This window comes from Melospiza melodia, chromosome 4 (genome assembly GCF_035770615.1).
Source record: "Melospiza melodia melodia isolate bMelMel2 chromosome 4, bMelMel2.pri, whole genome shotgun sequence".
Lineage (NCBI taxonomy): Eukaryota > Metazoa > Chordata > Aves > Passeriformes > Passerellidae > Melospiza > Melospiza melodia.
The window spans coordinates 58,235,227-58,254,813 of NC_086197.1; the positions used below are offsets into that span (position 1 = coordinate 58,235,227).

General features: G+C 35.7%; 1 protein-coding gene across 11 annotated transcripts in view; it reads left to right on the forward strand.

Moving 5' to 3' along the window:
* The window catches only part of ANKS1B (ankyrin repeat and sterile alpha motif domain containing 1B), a 407,265-nt gene that overhangs the window by 206,951 nt on the left and 180,727 nt on the right, over positions 1-19,587 (forward strand). For 9 of the 11 annotated variants that reach the window (XM_063154820.1, XM_063154817.1, XM_063154828.1 and 6 more), the window contains exon 15: positions 11,560-11,666. In XM_063154820.1, the coding sequence (XP_063010890.1) occupies positions 11,560-11,666 (107 nt within the window). Of the gene's footprint in view, positions 1-11,172; positions 11,667-19,587 lie in introns of those variants that run through there. The other 2 variants (XM_063154830.1, XM_063154822.1) reach the window with 2 other exon arrangements.

Genomic DNA, 19,587 nt, shown 5'->3' on the forward strand with positions numbered 1-19,587 from the left:
AGTTATCACATATATTTGGGGTAATTTTTTTTTTTTTTTACTTCTACATCATAAAAACCTAAACAAGAGATAAAAATGTATCTGTTTTAATGATGTATTTAGTCCCAAAACAAACCTTACAGAAACTGGGTGAACTGCAAGATAATTGTAGAGGTTTTAGCTATGTTTTGTAACAAATGCAATGGGAGTTGTATGCAAAAGCTGCAGGCATTTATTTTATTTTCTTATACTCAAGTATTCCTATTGTATTAGCAATTTTACCCTGTAGTGTCTTAAATGTAATATTCAGCTCTATATTCTTCATAAACCATTTTTTTGAAACAGCCTACTACAACAGAAGACTCAGGCCAAGCTGAAAATAGTTTAAAAATGTAAGTCATTGGACCATATTTATCAAAGTAGTCTTTAACTCTGATACATTTTCTTTTTACATTTCCACTCTTTCTATGAGTGCCAATCAACATTTAGCTTTTATCTCTGTCCATGCTTTTTCTGTTCAGTTAGACTTCTTTTTCCAAAACTGTTGCAAAGAAATTCAGTCTTTATATTCACAGACTTGGATAAATGATTTCTGTCACATCCCTTCTATAAGGAATAGAGAATATTGATAGCAAACAAAGAAACTTAGGAAAATGGAACTGTAATGTCATAAATATTGACATCCATCAGAGAGTAAATGTATAGCTTAATTTTTGTCAGTTTTGGTGTAGTCTACTACTGGCTGTCAGACCCGGTGTGCAGCAGGACTGCTTGAACAGAGGAGTCTTCTACAAACTCTCTTTTAACCGGAGGATTGACATGTCATTTTGACTGACTTATATGCTGGGACTTTTCAGTGGTACTTTCCTACATCAGATGTCAAAACAGCATACGAAATTAAGGCCCTATTTCAATACTGAAATTTTCTCCTTTTTAAAAAATAAAAATTAAAACCATCAGCAGTCTGGTCTGCTGTACCATTATTTCTGAGAAACCAAACTTTTTTTCCCCTCACAGAATACAAACAATGTATTCTTCTCTGGAAAATTTTGACGGATCTAAAGGGTTTTTTTTTTTATTTTCTAGAAGTACTTATTCTCAGAAAGAGGGATGCATGCTGAATCCCTACCATGTCTTCTTTTATTTTGTTCTTAAACTAATAGCTGATCCACCCATTCTATTGTTAGTCTGGTTTAAAAAGAAGTCTTTGTGACCACACACACATTGAGTTTGAATGCTACTCAAATCTGTGGAAATTCAAATAGTGTGCTTACCACTATTATTAAAGCCTTCTTTCAGTATTTTTAAAATATTCTCAAATTATATGATTTCCTTCTAGAAGAAGTGAGAGATATTGAGTTATAAAGAAGATGTGTATGTTAATATGTCATGATATAGAGCGATATTATATACACTTCCACTATGTTTTTTGAGGTAGAGTGCAGAATGGCATGAATACATAGAATGCAAGACAGAAAATCAGATTTTCAGTGACTTCCAAGGGCATGAAGCTCAGAAATACTGACAAATAATAGTAAAATGGAGAGTTCAGTAGTAGGATGTTTAAGTATGTTTGGGGTCAGTGCTTAGAAAAATTGTCTATGTTTCTCTAAAGAAAATCAAAAGTAAGTGAATAAAAATTATTCTCACTTTAAAAGTTTCGATATACCTGCCTAGGGCCCTAATCTTACAAAATCACACTGATAAAAAAAATCACATTAGATCTCAAATTAGTTTGTTGTGAAAGTTGCTTAAAAAATAGTATTGCTCACATTACCTCCTGGGTTCTATTTGTAGTAAATGGGTTCCTAACACTTAGGTGGATTTAAAAACATTTCTGAGGATGACGTCAATGCTGCACTCTGCTCTTCCTGGTCAATTCTCTCATCTGTCAGACCAGTCCCTCAGGTCACTGAGATGTATAGAATTTATCTTTTCCCACCATGGGGTTGAATATATGTCTAAACTTTGCCCATCTAGATAAGAGATAAAAGGATCAACCAAGGAAGATTATGGGATTCAGAACTTGAAAAAAAAAAAAGATTGAAACACTTTCGAAGTTATTTCCTGTAAAACTGAGGTCTTGCCTGTTTCTCCACTGAACCACAATGGTGTGGGGGAAGTTTCCACTTCCACTTTCCACCATTCCACTTTACAAAAACACTTTGGCTGTATTTCACAAAGTTAATGCCAGAGTCCTTGCTGGTGTGCCTAAAAAGTAGCAAGCCAACAATGCCCTCATTCTATAATGCTCTAATAATCATCCTACTGTAATTCCAGAGGCTAAGAGATATTTTTTCAAGACATGATAAATTATATGAAAAGAATTATCAGATTACTTGAAAGCTTTAGAAATCACATGTTTAAGTCTTAATGTTTAATCTGAACCTTTCAACTATTTAGCCACTTACACACATGTATGTTAATATGTTATTCAATTTGTTTGACTAAATTGAACAGCATTTATTTCTAAAGCAGAATCAAATTCAATACCAGGTTGAAAAAACATATGCAGAATAGGAATCAGCACATCAATGGAATTAAAAATATCTCATGAAAAATGAGGCTTTTGCAGCCTGTGGCCAGAAAATACTTTAAAGGCAGCAGAATATTCCTAACTTACAAAATCGGTTTTACAGATTTGGCTTTAATAATCAGTTTGTTATTTTCATGTGTGATTTCTAGTGGCAAATCTCTTAAACTTTGTTCAGTATCTCTGGCGGTGTTTTGTATGAAATGCTAGGAGTGTTACTTTCAAAAATATGTTAGGGTTGGAGATGTTGTGGCAAGTGAGACTATGATGAAGTTTATCTTTCATAAATAATATAGAGATCTAAGTCTACTAAAACTGTATTAATAGTGGTTTCTTGAAAATTCAGCTGATTCACTCATATTTCCTTCTAGTAGTCCTTGGATTTAAATAGATATGAATCTTTGGACTAATATTTCTAGTAATCACATTTTGAGTAATCACAAGAACATCACATGCTAGTTGAAAAATCTTTGGCTTATTATAGAATTTACAGCACACCAAATTGTTTCTAGTTTTCATTCCACCTACAGAAAATGAAGTAATTCAGAATATTGAACTTATTAAAGGGAGTTCATTTACTTTCTAACCCAGACTGTTAACCTGAGTTCATTATTTTAATGCTAGGATCAGTATTTTCTTGTTTCATTTCCCTGTATTCAGGAAGGTATTGCATCAGAATGCCTTCACATCCTTGAAAAATTATTTGTGATATGCTACTCACCAGCCCTACAACGTAACTCATGATACCAGGAATTTTACAAAACTGTTTTTCTACTTTTATCCATTACTGCTCTTTATTTTAGGTTATTGTATTATTACAATTCTGAGAATGGCTGAGGTTGAATTATTGATTGATAATGTGAATTTCCATTAAATGCTAAAAATAGCGTTTAGTCTAAAGTTGTTCTGGAAACTACTTCTAAAGTGCATTTATTATTCATTGACAATAAATACTTGCACTTCATGTGTGAGTTTAGATAAATATTTCTTACAAACTCTGTTGTTTGCTTTTCTATTTACAGAGTATGATGGCCTATCTCAGTTACTTTGTGCTACTTTTGTTTTCTGCTAGGCTATTTGAAGTGTTTCATAGAGCACAATTCTAAAGAATACATTATTTTGTCAGTACACAAATCCCCCTATTTGTGTATCAGTATGGCATTTATATAGAGCCCAGCCATTCTTCTCAAATTTGTGCAAGAAGAAAATCCATGTACTTGAAAATTTTGAAATGAGTAGCAAGAAATGTGGCTAAACAGCTCTAAACCAGAATGTGAGGCTACATGTAGGTGTTGGGTTTGCTTATTAAACCACCTCCAGTTTTGGTATGCTTTGTAGTATAGGAAATAATCATTAACCTGCAATAATCTTTATAAAATATTGGTGGAACTAGTCTGATCAGTGCATTTTCAGCTAATCTGTACCTGCAGGACCACTTGAGCTCAAGTTGAGATCCTTTAGCCTTGACAAATGAACTAGGTAAGGAATCATTCCTGGAATGCATTTTGTGAAACTTGTCTGAAGCGTTACATCTGTATCATTCCAATTTCTAAAACAAAAAGCCGTGCAGGTACAATTCCATTAGAGGTATTTGCAGTGTTGTAAACGTCAGCACAGATCCTTGAAACAAGACCCCAGGCTCCAGAGCTGGGAGAGTGAGAATAGAGCCGTTGGCATGAGGGAGCTCACAGACAGGATGAACTGGGTTTATATAAGCTCATCCATATGCAAACAGTCCAGTGAGTTGCCAGAGCTGTGCCAGCATGCCACCCACTCAAGTAACGTCTTTATTATTCATTGAAAGATGCTGCAGTTTTCTTGTGGAGCTGCAGAGCCTGTGTTAGCAGGAGATAAATATTACAGAAGGTGGTTATAGAGTTTGTGTGTAATAAGGCAAGTTCCTGTGGAGAACCGGACTTTTTGTCAGGAAGAGAGATGGATAGTTATTCCCTAAAAAGCAAGGAGATGTCTGCCCCTGCTGGGCAGAGCCAGGCGCTGGTGGCACACTCCACTGACCACTGAAGTTAAGTTAGTATTACCTGAAATGCCAAATACAACCTACTCTTAACTTGAAAGAAATCTTGAGGTAGTTTAATCTCAGATATGTTATTTCATTTTTAAATGAATTCTTTTTCTTGACCTGTTTTAAAAGATTTGAAAGGGGAAGTGGGAGAAAAATATTAGAAAATGAAAAAAACTGATGTGAAACAAAACAATAAATTGTAGTAGCTGGAGGTGAAGGATGACGAAAGAGCAAATGACCATAATTTACAAGAACAAGAAGTGAGCTAACCAGGGAGCATAGAAAATTAATTATAAAATGAAGTTAGAAAGAATAGAAAGGAGAGAAGGGAATTTACCTGATCAGTTGTTCAAAGGAGAAGTTCTGGTGCACTGGGGGCAAGGAAGCCTCTGAACCCAGCTAGGCAAAAGCAACCAGAAAAAAAGTGCCACACTGTCTCAGGTTGAATCTGATTTATAAAATAACCTCAGAAGAAATCTTTAATCTTCCATCATGTATAATTTCACTCTTCAGAATTTCAAAAATATGTGTCAGTAAATGCTTCTCATTTCCACAGCTCTTCACAGGACCTTGCAGCACTTACCAAATCTATGAAATCAAGGCTATAGATTATTCAACAGCTGTATGTAACTTCTTGAGATATCTCTGTGCAGATATCTATTTTTGAGCACTTTCTTCAAATAGTTCTCTGTTACCCAGTTCTGTGTTACCTAGTTCTGCTTGTTTGCTAGTCCAGTGTTGCTTAGCACAGAGCTGTAAAAAGACTTGCTCAAATTTGAAATTACATAAATTTGGGTTTATGGTGCCAGGAATTATAGGATAAAGGGTTGAGCTTCCTTAGTATTTTTAGCAAGACTATGTAGTATACATTTTTTATATACATGCACTCAGTGTACTATCTTTTAACAGTAGTCTAAAATTTTTACTGAATTAAGTAAAATATTTTGATTGGTCATGGTGTCATGTAAATTTTCAAGGGTTTTTTTTTTCCTTACTAGACGAAAGCAGTGAAAATGATTACTCATAGGTGGTGAGTGTAGTGTTACTATTATCCCGTAAAACTTCCCAAGAAAAGGACAGAAATTGCTCTGAGACAATAACTCCTTTTTTCAGAAAAGATTATTAACTTCCATTGAAGTCAGAATAAGGATGACTCTTTCTTAGACCATATTTCAACCACCAAACTGCCAGGAAAATACATAAAGGACAATTAAGCATAAGGACACTTTCTCTTTCAGAAAGACATTTGGCTGCAAATTGCTGGAAACTGGGAAAATGCTAGGAAAGGATTGCTGAATGTCCATCTTATTCTTATGCTCTTCTGCAGTCATCTAATAGTAGCCACTGTGATTGAAGCTGGTGAATGATGAAGCTAGATGAGCTAGATGAAGCTGTGCTCTGATCCAATGCAGTTGATCCTGTGGTCTTGCAGTAAAACATCCATCTGTTCTTAACTTGTGATTCAGTAGCTGCATCTTGTATTGTAAGCCAAGGATATACATCTGACTGAAGTCGTACATGTTACAATGCTATATAATGTGTGTATATATATATATATATTTAATTATCCCAATGTCTTTAGAAAAAAAAATCCCCAAAATCTATTAATTTAAAATAGAAAATCAAAGTCTGGAAAGACTAACTGTATCTCAAGCAGTCTTGATGCATGGTAATATATGTTACCAAATACAATAGATAGATAGATAGATAGATAGATAGATAGATAGATAGATAGATAGATAGATAGATAGATAGATAGATGGATGTAGATATTTTTCTGCATTATGATAATGACATTCTTGAATAGAAATGAGTCCTAGTCCAGTGGCTGTGCTCTAGAAAACAGGTATTTTAGTTTTCCAATAAAATCTGCTCCTCATTGACTGAACAGCATGCATTCTGAGGGAGGCTAAATTAAAGTTGTCAAAGCAATCAACTGAACATGAAAAATATTCTAACTTTGAAGTGTCTGTGATAAATGTATGTTTCATGATACAGTGGAGTACTTTGAGCTGTTCCTGGGTAAATAATACATCAACAGTCAGAAATGCAAACATGTAGAAGGGCCAGTGTGTTTCACAAAGTACAGGTCACCGCTGACAAATCATCTGTCAACTAAAATGAATTTTCCTTGTTGACTTTGAGGTTATAGTTATTAAAGATACAGCACTTACACAGTGGTAATGTAGAGTTATAATCAATATTGGTATAAAAATCAGAAAAGAGCTGTGAGGATGATTTTTCCTAGTCACTGAGGGTTTTTCCATTAGCTTGATTAACTGTGATCTGAGAGCTATTTTTGTGAGTTCTGAGCCACACATAAGCAATGGAATGTAACCTTTAGATCATAGATACTAGATAGTGTTACTTAAATTCAAGCTGTCCCTGTTGATTTTGTTTTGTTTCTGTATATGCCATGAAAAATGTTTCTAAAAGCACTTTCAGAGAAATATTCAGCATCACCAAATATTATTATCCACAGTGCCATCATCATCCAAAGAGCCAGGCTGCTGAGAGAAGTTATACATTTTATGCAAGGCATCCATTTTTTTCAGACTTTCATGAAAAAGATCATTTAAAATCTCTAAACTTTTGGGGCTGCCTTATAGTATAACTGAAATGCATGAGATAAACCAGAATCCTGCATACCTTTCTTGGAACCTAGGATGCTTCTCCCATAATAAACTTTATTTGTAGTAATCTGCTGGATGTTTGGTGTAGTTTTTGTCATACACCATCCTGTTCCTAGCTATCCTTATGTCCTCTCAGGGATACATGCATTAGGTTAGTTTATTCACTAGAACACCCTGCCATGCTATGTCTTTGAAAAGACTATGCATTAGGTTAGTTTATTCACTAGAACACCCTGCCATGCTAACCGCTGTCACAATGTAGACAGGTAACTTTTGTATCTGCCTGAAGTCATAAATACAGAAATTATATTCTGTTTAGCTTTATACGAAGCTGGAAGCTTTAATTTAAAAAAAAAAAAAAAAGTTTTCAGTGCTTATTGTAGCATCAATTTCTTTTCCAGCTTTGCTAAACTTACCTGCCAGCTTACTTAAATGATTCATTTTTTCATATTCTCTACTCAAGAATTTTTTGGTCACTACTAGTCACTACTAAAATACTCCACTTTTTGTTTCCTTAGCACCAGAAGGATTTAAGTTTAGCGATGTTTAACAGTTATTCATATATCAAAAATGAATTGTTTAAAATATTCTGTTCATAATGATTCTCCTCAGTCAAAAAACAAAACAAAAAAAAAGTCAAGAAAAATTCATATTGCTAACAGTAGAAAAAATAAAATTGAGAGGCCCTTAAATTACTTAGCATTTAGAGCAGATCTGCCCTACAACAGGTTTGAAATCATGTGCCCTCTGATATTACAGATTCAATCCATTCCAAACCCCACAATAAACATATTCTGAATCCCATTGGGAACAAGATGTCTTGTAGAAATTATCGTATAGCATACCAGATGGCATCTTTCTTGCAGACATCACTTCAGTGTGCTTCTTCTGTTGCCTTGGAGAAGAAAGAGCCAAGTACTGCTATCTCTGCAAGAGACTTAAGTGTCAGTTCTCCTATGTAGGAATGGATGCATCTTTTTTGATTGTGGTATCACAGAAGGATTATCATGGAATTTTTGTCATTTGAAATTGCAGGAAAGCACGGTGGTGTGTAAGTGTGTCGAGGTGAGACCATCTCATATAGCCTGCAGGGTGTTTTCAATGTCAGCACCAGCTTTAGGCATAGGCAAAGTGTAGGCACTGCCTGCAGCATCACACTGGTGGGGCTGGCACTGAGTCACAGACTTAAAAAAAATCAGGAGACAGCCTTTTAGTCTCAAAGCAGGAGCATCTGCTCCAGGTTCCCATTGCACTGGCAAGGAAAAACTGCCCAAGCAGCCCCCCTGAGGTAAAACACCTGAAGTGGCTAAAGATCTGAGGATCTTAAAGGGCTGCAAGTTCCCTAATCCAAACAGTCCTGGCTCTGTGCCTGCCTTTGCCTTGCTATAACCTTTGGTGGAAGCAGGAGGGAAGAAAAGCCTTGTAGATAACAGGATACTTTAGCAATGAAACAATAGTCAGGGGTGAGGACTAGGCAGCAAGCTGACTGTTTCTCCTGGCTTTCTTTCCCCTTGCTGAGCAACCTTATGTTGTGTTGATGGGTTCAGCCTCGTGGTTATACTGGCAAAGGACAGAGTTGGAGAGAGTGCACAGTGGGACCAGCAGTGCTATAATCATCCAGGGCTGGAGCCATGGAGACAGTTAGACACAGTACCAACAGCTACATGAGGAAATGTGTCTGGGGAGCCACTCAGCAACTGAATTTTGCCTACACTGTTGCTAGGCATTGAGCCAAGCACTCATCACTGGCAGCATAGCTTCCATGCTGTTTATAGTAAGGTAAGGAAGAAGCAGTTCGACCATGAAACTAGTATATTGATTATTGTGTGCCTTTTTGTGGGCAGCAGATTTTTGGTGTTGGGGAACACAATGCAGAGACATTTGTGTCTCTGCATTTATAGGAAATACAAGAGCCAGTCATGCATAATCTGTTCAAAGGGATTATGCTTTACAAGATCTCTGATATCAATTTTTCTGCTTACAGGGGAAAGGGAAAGACAGAATCAGAAATCCTTTTGAAAGAAGTTTATTAATTCTCAGTCAACTAAGAAAAAATCAGAAAGGATAGAATTCTCATCTTATTTAAGATACCTTTGTTCTCAGTTTTCACTCTGAAGATCTTGCCCAGCCTTTTGAATTTGCCTACTTGGGGGATGTCCCCTATAAACTTATGATTTTGTTCTTTTATTCTTTTAGCTCAGCTCAGCATAGCCTACCCTTCTTCATGCCTGGGCACTATCCTGAAGGGATTGTGATCTGTCTATATACAAAAATATTCATTCATGGTAGAGAAAACTTTTCAAAAATAGGAATGATTCACAGACCTGTGTGAACAAATGCATTTCTATCTCCATCAGACCTAGATTTCCTATCAGTTTGGTGTACCTGCTTTCTCTGAGAAAAAATGAATCCTCCATTCATTTATTTGACATACATTTAGCAATAAGAAAACTACTAAAAGTTTCTTTGGCTCCTGCAGGTTTACCAGTGCCTGGTGAGTGTTCAGTATTCTTTTCAAAGACATAATGAACCTTTAACACTTTGCTCAACTAAAATTATTCTACAAAATTATTATGGACTTCAATTTGCATGAGATGTTTCAAAAATCCAGGCAGCAATATCAAAGTGAAAGGTCATCCAAGTTTTAGTCCAAGGACTAGTCAGATTAGAGTTGAAACTGTTAAAATATTGTTAATTCTATATATTTAGAATCTGTTCTGTGAATGCTCAGGGACCTTCTGTGTAGCACTGGAAGAGACATTGTATTATAATGTGTTGGTCAGACTGCAGGTTTGGTTTTCTATGAAACAATTATCTGCCATAGTACTATCAGTTCCATATTATCCCCTTGACAAACATCTATAATTTCCTCACGCCTGGAATTATATTCCTCCTTTGAGATGGTCATTGCTCGAGATGCGCAATGGATAAGAAAACAAAAAAGTAATTAATTTGCTCAATAAATGAAGCACCACTGACAGGATTCCTTCTGGAATTGTACCCTGAATATACTGACTTCCTGCCTTTTTTTTTCTAAGTCCTTTCATATGGTTATGAAAAACAAAAGTTTAGTAAACATTCCTTTCAGAACAAAGGAATAAAATATTTCCATCTCGAGAGAAACTGTCTGAAAGATGAAATGTAGATATGAAATACATCATGAGATATTTGGTTTCTTATGCAGAAAATGAATTTTCCGCTCATTTAAAATTCATAATCTTTTTTTTTCCAGTTATAGTTGATAAAATTTAAATCCTCTCTAGAAATCATGCAAATCTTATGTCTACTTGCTATCATTCACATTTTTGTAAGAAAGGATATAAACTTACAATTTTATTCTTTTAATTATTCATTTGAAATGGTGACCTTTTCAATTTGAATTATTATATGTCGGCATGAAGGTTTTCTTGTGCCTTAAATTTTACAGTTGAAGAAATCATGCAGATAATCTAATTACTTTGACTAAAATTGTTGTGCCTTTTATGTCTTTTGCTGTACTACACGAGAGAGAAGCTGTGAAATATATTCATTATTGATTCATTAAAGGGTTTTGCTATTATATAAGCAGAGATGCAGACCCCTACCTATTTTACATTAAAAGGGGAAAGGGGAAGGCATAGTAAACCATGCCATGGGCTATGCTTTAAGTACTGTGTTTCTTAATGTCTTGTGAAATGTAAAAATCTACAACAAATAGATATGTAAAGCATAGCTGGTATGAAGATTCTATTCAGATTTAAGTGCTCTAGGTTGCTTTTGAATCTTGCTATTTTCTGCATTTGTTTTGACTGCTCTCATCATTCAAGATTGACGCTTGGATGGGTGTGTAGGAGGAAGCAGCAGCAGCAGGCTTACAGCTTGCAGACAAAAAAAAAAATCTGCCTTATCTGATGGCTATTATTGAAAATGCGAGGTGTAGCCTAGGCTGGGTAATGAAGGGGAGCGAGCGAGGGGGAGCAAGAAGCATGGAGCTGCATACTGATGAGTGTAGGAGTACTTGATAAAAAGAATTCTTGCTGCTGGCAGTGCATTGCTCATTGTGGAGTATTCCAACAATCACATATAACGGAGAGCAGCTTAGCTGACAGCTTGATATGCCTTTTTTTTTTTTTTCCTCTACTGTATGACGTACTGGTCTGTAGTAAAGATTAATAACCAAGAAATGTAGAGCTGCGATCAGACCTTACGTTATATACTGCCCTGAAAACTATGTTTTACTTCTGACTTTTCTGTTTGCTGAAAACATTAATCTGTCAAGCTGGCGGGCTCGTTTGATACCAACTTTTCCAGGAACACGATGTGGCAATGCCACCTCTCAGCCCAGGACTACCGCTATTATCCAGTGGATGGTTATTCGTTGCTTAAACGCCTCCCTCTTCACCCTCCTACAGGACCCCGATGCCCTGTCCAGACAGTGGGACAATGGTTGGAAAATATTGGGCTACCTCAGTATGAAAACCACTTGCTGGCTAATGGATTTGACAATGTGCAATTCATGGTAAGAAATCTTCCGTGCCTGGCTGTGTATATACACTGTAGCTGCCTTTTTTGTCTGTCTCGTATGTGCTCGTAAAACCTTAGAGCTATTCTGCATTGCACTAAGATCTCTCTAGTGTTTCACTCTCCTATCTGTAGCTGAATTAATATATAAACTGCCTTTTTATAACCTTTCAGACTGTACACATTACAAAAGAGTCTAGCCTGAAATTTGGTAAAATAAAAACTGAGTATTAATGTTCTTTCTCTCCCTCCTCAATCCTCCGATTAAAGAAGAAAAAGGCACAGTTCTTTTAATCCATTGCAGAATTTTCATAGTATGAAAAAGCTGCAAACACCTCTTTCTGCAGTGCATCACATTGTTACTTTTATTTCATCATTAACTTGAAATGATAATTAAAGAACATGCAATGCCATTCTTGCCTTGAGAGGTATTTTCATAATAGAAAATTGTTTAATGAAATGCACTCTCTCTGCAAGTAATTCTGGATGTCTTGGTTAAATATTTTTGCATCTTAGATAATCAGGCTGTGGGATTCACTTGTTGAAACTTATGCCCTGAGAGAAAAAGTAATGCATTCCTATTAATTGTTCCATTTTAATGTTTTAACTCTAGGCATTTATCAGGAATGTTTGAAAGAAATGAAATTTTAGTTAGGTCAGGATTTACCATATCACCATGTGGTGTAAAGTAACAGACCTGTCATGCACAAACTTTCCATTGAAATGAATATTGACAGTAAAGAGAGAAGCTTACTTGTAAAGCTGTTATGTAATCACTTCTCTACCTTCTTCAGTATTCCTCCTACTTGAGCCTCTTCTAAAAATCCCGACTACATTTCTTAAAAAGTATCAAGTCTTTAAAAATATTTTAAAATGCCTTTAAAATATATTTTAAATATCCACGTATATCTTGGAACAATTCTAACTTTTCATAACTTCTATCTGCCGTATAAGAAACAGAAGTGAAAGGGCATGAATATTATATCTGTAAAATCATCACACGAGTTGTGTCCCTCCTCTTTACATTATTTTGCTAACATGATTATATGCCTTTGGACTACTGATCAAAAAATTAGGAGACATATCTCTGCCATTTCCACATAATAATAGAGTAGACATTTCTTCCTGTTTTTTATGGCTACCATGTGATCATTTGCTTAGATCAGTAAAAATCATTGTCACCTGCACCTTTAAATATTCTTTAAAACAAAGCTATGCTGTCTGCCCAGCAATATAGGGAAGAAAAAAAAAATGTGTATCATGCTGCAGTTTCCCAAAATGTAACTACATATTCTTATATATGTTGTAGCATTAGTTACATAAGTAGGTGATCATTTAGTCTTAAAGAAGCTACAAAAGGAGGCTGTTCACACGAGGCTGTAGGTGGCATAAAAAATGCAGAGGGGTGCACCTACCACAGGTAAATTATGAGCACCAGAGAAGTCAAATAACTGCCCTGGAGGGCTTTTCAGTCGTATCCCGGCTCTGGAGGGGCCTGAACCATGGTCTCAGGGAATTTATGTGACTTTCCTGCATCTCTTATTACTCTACTTATATAAGCATACAAATTACATAGAAGATTTTGTTATGCAATGTGCAAGTCAAACTTCTAACGTATCAGGCAGATTAAGTTTTGCTTGCATACTTCTCTGTTAGCCGGTGTTTTCTGGTAATTTTAAGCCTTTTCTGATATATTACAAATGAAATACATAATTACTCTTAATATTAGCTAAGGTAGCATGCCTTGAATGGAAGATTAGACTCATAAATCCAATTACAATAAAAGAGCTGTGAAATTGTGTTGTAATTAAAAAATGTATAATTGCAGTAGTTTTATAATTTCCAATTTATTGATTTCACCATTCATCATGCTTTTGCATATTTCAGTTTTTGTCTGTGCCAGAAATCAAATATTTTCTATATTTTATTGGAAAAAAACCACTGATTTCTTTTTATATCACTCCTTTAAATACATCAGCATTATGTAAGAAAAGCCTCTCTTGAAAAATTTAAACAAGTGTTTTAAAAGCTCTTTTTCATCCCAGCAAAAATATTAAAGGGAAAATTAAACTTAGAAATTATATAGGGAAATGAGAGGAGAAACACCTACTATGCTAAGAGAAAAATTCAGATTATTCCAAACTTAGTAAATTGAATTCTTCCTTAATATGACAGAACAGCTTTACATTTTTTACAGCGGTTTACATATTAAACTAGAGTTCAAAATCTTATTAACTTAAATGTTTCAGATAGATTAGCTGCTTTACATTGAAGAAGTCTAATAGTTCAATGCAGTAAAAATCAGTTAAGACATATTTCTTATTCATTCTGTACTATATTTCTGCTTTTGTTTTTTCTGGAAGCACAGTCTGACCTGCATTTATTCATTCTGTTGCCTAAGCAACAACCATCACACTCCTATTAAGTATGATTTAGTAGTACAGGTTTTACTAGCTGTTCAGAATAGAAAAGGGAATGTCACAATGTTATAATTAATGTCCATGGAATAACGTACATCTGAGAACAAATATATCCCATATATACTATTCTCAACAGCAAGATTCTATTAATTAAATTAGCATTTTAATAAAAAGGTGATTTTCTGATAAAAAGATTTCATGGTTAATAATTCATTAGATCATGGAAATTAACTCCTTGTGTTTAGACTCCCTTGGGCATTAGGAAAGTTACTCACTAGACTGTGGTTAGAATTACGAAGATTTGTTTATCTTACCTGAAGTATGTGAACTTCATATGAAGAAACAGCTGGATTCCTATTAACTTTACAGTAAAATATTTTTCAGTACTTTATCAATATATATTTTAAAAATGCATAGAAACATAATATTTAGAAAATTAGTGTTTTTTCATTAAATACTTTAATTCTACTTACAGCATGTTTGCGCACATAGCAAGTGCAGCTCCTACCCACTGTTAGGGTCGTGCAGGAATGACACTTCTATAATTTTTAGTAGGCCCCAGGCAGATTCAGTCCCGAGTCTTGGTTCACATGTGCTTGCATATGTGTATGGATACGCAATCATCATTAACTTCGATAATTTGTTGTGTAATAGGCTGCAGTGTCCTTCAGATGTAGAAATTTGTAGTGACTTTGTGCAGATACTCTGTATTTGAAGATGCAGATGATACTGCAATTTCTTAATGTGAAGGCCACTTCACAAGTAAACCAGTTCCAAAGTGAAGAAAACAATTAAATCAGTCATAAAACAGAGTATGAGTTAGCTGTAAACAATAACAAAACTTATGCATCTTTTCAATGGATAGGTACAATGGATATCCCTGGGACAAACTATAATTTTATGCAGACTTGCAGGCCTACATCACTTAGTATGCTGAGAAAAAAAAAAAAAAGTTGACTTTCAGAGAAACAGATGTAAATATATAAATGTGCGAGGTCACTAAAAGCTCTCATGCAGTTTTCTACAACTGTGAAACTTCATCAAACACTCCATTCTGCATTCAGAGATAAAAGCAGTTCAATCAAATCATTGCCCAGTGGGGACTAGTTCTGATTAAGGGCAGTATATAAGAACTATCTATTTATAGGTTGTCCTAATAATTTAAACTATTCTGAAGTTTTATCGCTTATTATTGCAGTTTGATGAAAAAAAGTCTCTTTAAAATAATGATAAAACACACTATGACAGGAACAAGGACCAGCATTCAAAGTGAGTTAACAGAAAAATATGGAGCATTTTATTATATCTTTGGCATTCTAAAATATTTTTCACTATCAACAGTTAATATTTGCATTACACTCTAGGCTTTCATAACTGCTTTTAAAAGACATGCGTCTCTACCGCTCCGAGTACTTATGTGGCTTGCATTGCCTGATGGTCTAAGTATTGCATAAATGGTTTGGGTTTTTTTTAAATTCTCTCTTTTCCACTGTTGGGAAACTGAGACACAGAGTCACTGCAGGGTGGGATTTAAAACTCTTATGCATTTGATACAAAAGGCACTAATTCTCAAAGTGCCTGCTGACATAATGTTTAACAGATCAAGTCAGTTGCTTAAATGTGGGTGTCTAGTACCATTGAAATACCATAGGGAGCCCAGGAGATCTAGGCAAGGCTGACAGATATTGCTGAGGATCAGGGACAACCAGGCCCTTCATGATTGTCAAGTTCAGGTGGGATATCACCAAACCCCTCAGACAACTGTAGAATCCTGATGCTTTGACAGCTGAAATGAATCTTAAATTACACAGAGTTTGTGACATGTCTAGAAACTGAACATAGATGTCTTGAGTTTTCACTTATTTGCATATGCATTTCTTTACCTTCTAATTATTTTCTGTATTTTTATTCATCCTATGAACTTATCTGCAAAAGTATTTACCAGGTTTCTCACTGCTAGACCTGGTCTACCTTCTCAATTCCCCTTAGCTGAGTGCTTTGGATGTAGTTTTGAGTTAAGTTTTGGCTTTTCTTTCTCCTTTCCTCTCTGTTGCTTTCTTTCTCTTTTCTTTTCTTTTCTTTTCTTTTCTTTTCTTTTCTTTTCTTTTCTTTTCTTTTCTTTTCTTTTCTTTTCTTTTCTTTTCTTTTCTTTTCTTTTCTTTTCTTTTCTTTTCTTTTCTTTTCTTTTCTTTTCTTTTCTTTTCTTTTCTTTTCTTTTCTTTTCTTTTCTTTTCGTTTTTCACTAGTTCTGGAGATTGATTAGCTGAAGTTTATCTGAAGACTCTCTTCTCTCAGGTGTCATTCCTGGGAGTTGCTCTTCTGGAATACACAGTAGTTCTTCTTGCCTTTAATCTCTTTTGAGGATCTTAAACTCTGTATCAAGTACAGAGGACAGAAGCAATTTTATTTCTTTAGAGTGAGATGCACCTAAAAGAAAATCTCTATGTACATTAGCTCCAAGTCCTGTATTTGTGGAGACCACTAGATCTTTTCACCAAAAATATCTAGGACAGAGCTTGATTATTTAGGCATTAGATGAAAGCTAAAAAAGAGTCTGTCAGTCTGCCAACACCTTTCTTAAATTGACCATGGTGATGAAAAAGAGGCAAATTTTAGACAAGGGTTCTAGTCTGCAGTGACCTTGGTGACTTGCAGAAGCCAACTCCTAAAAAGCAAGTCAACCCCTGCAGCAGCCAGGCTGTCAGCTCTCCAGGCCTGTAATGGCTACTGCTGGGACTCATTTGGATACTTGTGCATCATCTGGACCCTAAGAAGATTTAGAGGACATTGTCTGTGTGTATTTTACCCAGAAATTAAGAACTGTTTAAGGCAACCTTAAAATTGGCTGTTGATAAATTGGTGATATACAGCAAGCCATATTTTTAGCTGTGTACCACTGATGCTGGAATAAACTGTGGTTTTCCTGGAACCACATGTTTTGGTCCCCTTATCAAGGCCTCACTGTCATACTCAGAACTTTTTTTAGTTTCATGGCAGACCTACAGAACTTAACATTAAAAATGTGGAGGTCCTCTCAGTATCAGTGTAGCATTGTTTTTTTTTTTTTGGCATGAGTAAAATGACCCTGTCATTCTGGTGTCTTCTGAGTCTTCCTCTCCTTCACCCCAGTAACCTTTGAACCTGTAGGTCCTCAAGTAGGCCACCTTTCCCTTTAGCTCAGAGAGAATGAGGCAGATTTAAAATTCAGATATAGACAATTGCATGTCTATTTACACATCAGTAGATGTTTAGAACTCAGTTTAGTTTCCCTCATATTGAAATTGAGATGTCTGGGACATCTGTGTAGGCTTGGACTTTACTAGCAATACCTGTCTGGAGTTTCAATCAGATTCCGGGCAATGAACATTTGCAGCACCTCAGATGACTCTAAATTCATTTCTGTGGTTGACTAAGTGAAGCACCTAATCAGACATTAAAGCCAATGGAGCACAGAATGCAATTTAGCTGGGTGGCTGAATAACTATTAGGGTAGTTATTTGAGGATAAATTAAAGTAGAGTCATCTGATCACCTGAACCACTGTCTAAGCTCTATTGATGGTTTCGTACTAGATCTCCTTAAGCTATAATGTAGACACAAAATTTATGATGGTTCAGTTTGGGCTAGAATCCATACATAGTTCACTGAAAACAAAACACAAATTATTTTTATTAGAGCTTTTTCTCCTCCCTCAGAACATCTAGCCCCGAGGCTTCAAGATCTTTTTCATCCTAGTAGGAATTCTTACTATAGAAACTGCAAATTAGAGCTCAGGTGGGTGCCAGAGTTGAAGATTGTGCCTGTCATCCTGCAACAGCAGTGAGTCTAACAAATAATCCCATTCCACATGCTCCTGTTAATGCTTCTTTCATGGTATTCCTCAAGCTAGTCAAGAGACAGAAGGGCTTATTAATGTACTACCCAGTATTGCATGTGTAAATAATAGCCTGCACTGTCATTCTCTCTTGAGGTCTCTGGCAAGTTGGCATCATCCTGTGTGAGTGCATGCAGCTATGGAGGAGAGGTAGTGCTCATTCCCCAGTGGGAAGGGAGTTTAGAGGAATCTGCTTCATGTTTTTGTATCTATATATGTAATGTGTGTGTGCAAAAAACACAGCACTGCAAGCTGGAAACTGATCCTGCACTAGATAAAGGACTTTATGGAAGTTTTAGCAATAACGATTGCTCAACAGGGAGACAAAGTTTTTGTGTATTTCACTTGAATGGTTGATTCATAAGAAACACACCTCCAAACAGACTGTTGGCTTCATTAAGACATCCTAGGTATGGTGGATCCCTTGAGAGTCAGAGGGAGTATGTTTTCATCTAAACCTGTCTAAGCAATTTTATCTTGAAGGTATAATCAGGGATGAGCCCATCTGCCTGTATGCTACATTGTGCTAAGTCAACCTTTAGATGAGGGTTTCACTGGTTGCTTTGGAATATTTGGCCATCTTCAATTAAATGTTGTTCCACACAAGGCTGTACATACCAGGCAGAGAGACAGGACTTTGGGCTGCACTCCTGGTACACAATCCAGGTGCCAGTATCTTGGGTGGAATGCCTTTGCACTCAACCTCTGCCATTCAAGTTAGTGACACTTGGTGTGTATTTGCTATTTTGCTAAGCTCAGTCTTAGAAGAAAGAGCTTGTCCAAGGTGCACAGCAGTGTATTGGGCTCAGTCATACCCTCCCTGGGAACAAAGGGCCAAATCCAGTTGTTGAAAGCCATCACATGTACAGTCACCATTACCAGTTACACCATTTCAGGGTATATTTCTGTGAATACGACACCCGAGGACTGGAATCAGTCCCATCTGTTCTAACAATATGTTAAATGTTAAACAGTGTGTTTAAGCTCAAACCTCAAAGCTTGCCTAGTGCAGAGGGTGGTCTCATTTTGATGTACAAACACTGATGAGCTGTATTTTGAGACTACATTTGTGAGGAATTGGCTATTGACCCTAAATGCAATTTTACGATAAACTAGCCACAAGTATTTAATCTGAAAGCTAGTTTGATAAAGTGGATGAAAACTCTAATAACCAGAATGAAGCATGATCTTTTAGTAACTCATAAAATAACAGGTGTAATACTAGTAAAATGTTCTTGCTATGTATTTATGTAAGGCCAAAACCTTCCAGCTGATCATGTTAACCAAAAGGGACATTGGTAAATCTTCAAGAATTAGAAATGTTTGTGTATAGAGTGATGTGTATGATGATGTTATTGATAATCGATGAAAGTCAGGGAAAACTTGACAGGATATAAACATTCTTTAAAGTAACAGAAAATTTAAAGTTTAAGAAGACAAAAAAATCTAAGAGGTTTTATGCTTCAGGGAAGAAGGCTGAAGATTCACAGGACAATCAGTTTTTTGTTCTATTTACAGTTTTAAAACTAATGTCCTGTATGTAATAAGTTACAGCTTATTCATGGTTATTTCATACGGGAGTACTTTTTAATAAAATTCAATTTAAAAAAAAATAGAATGAAAGAA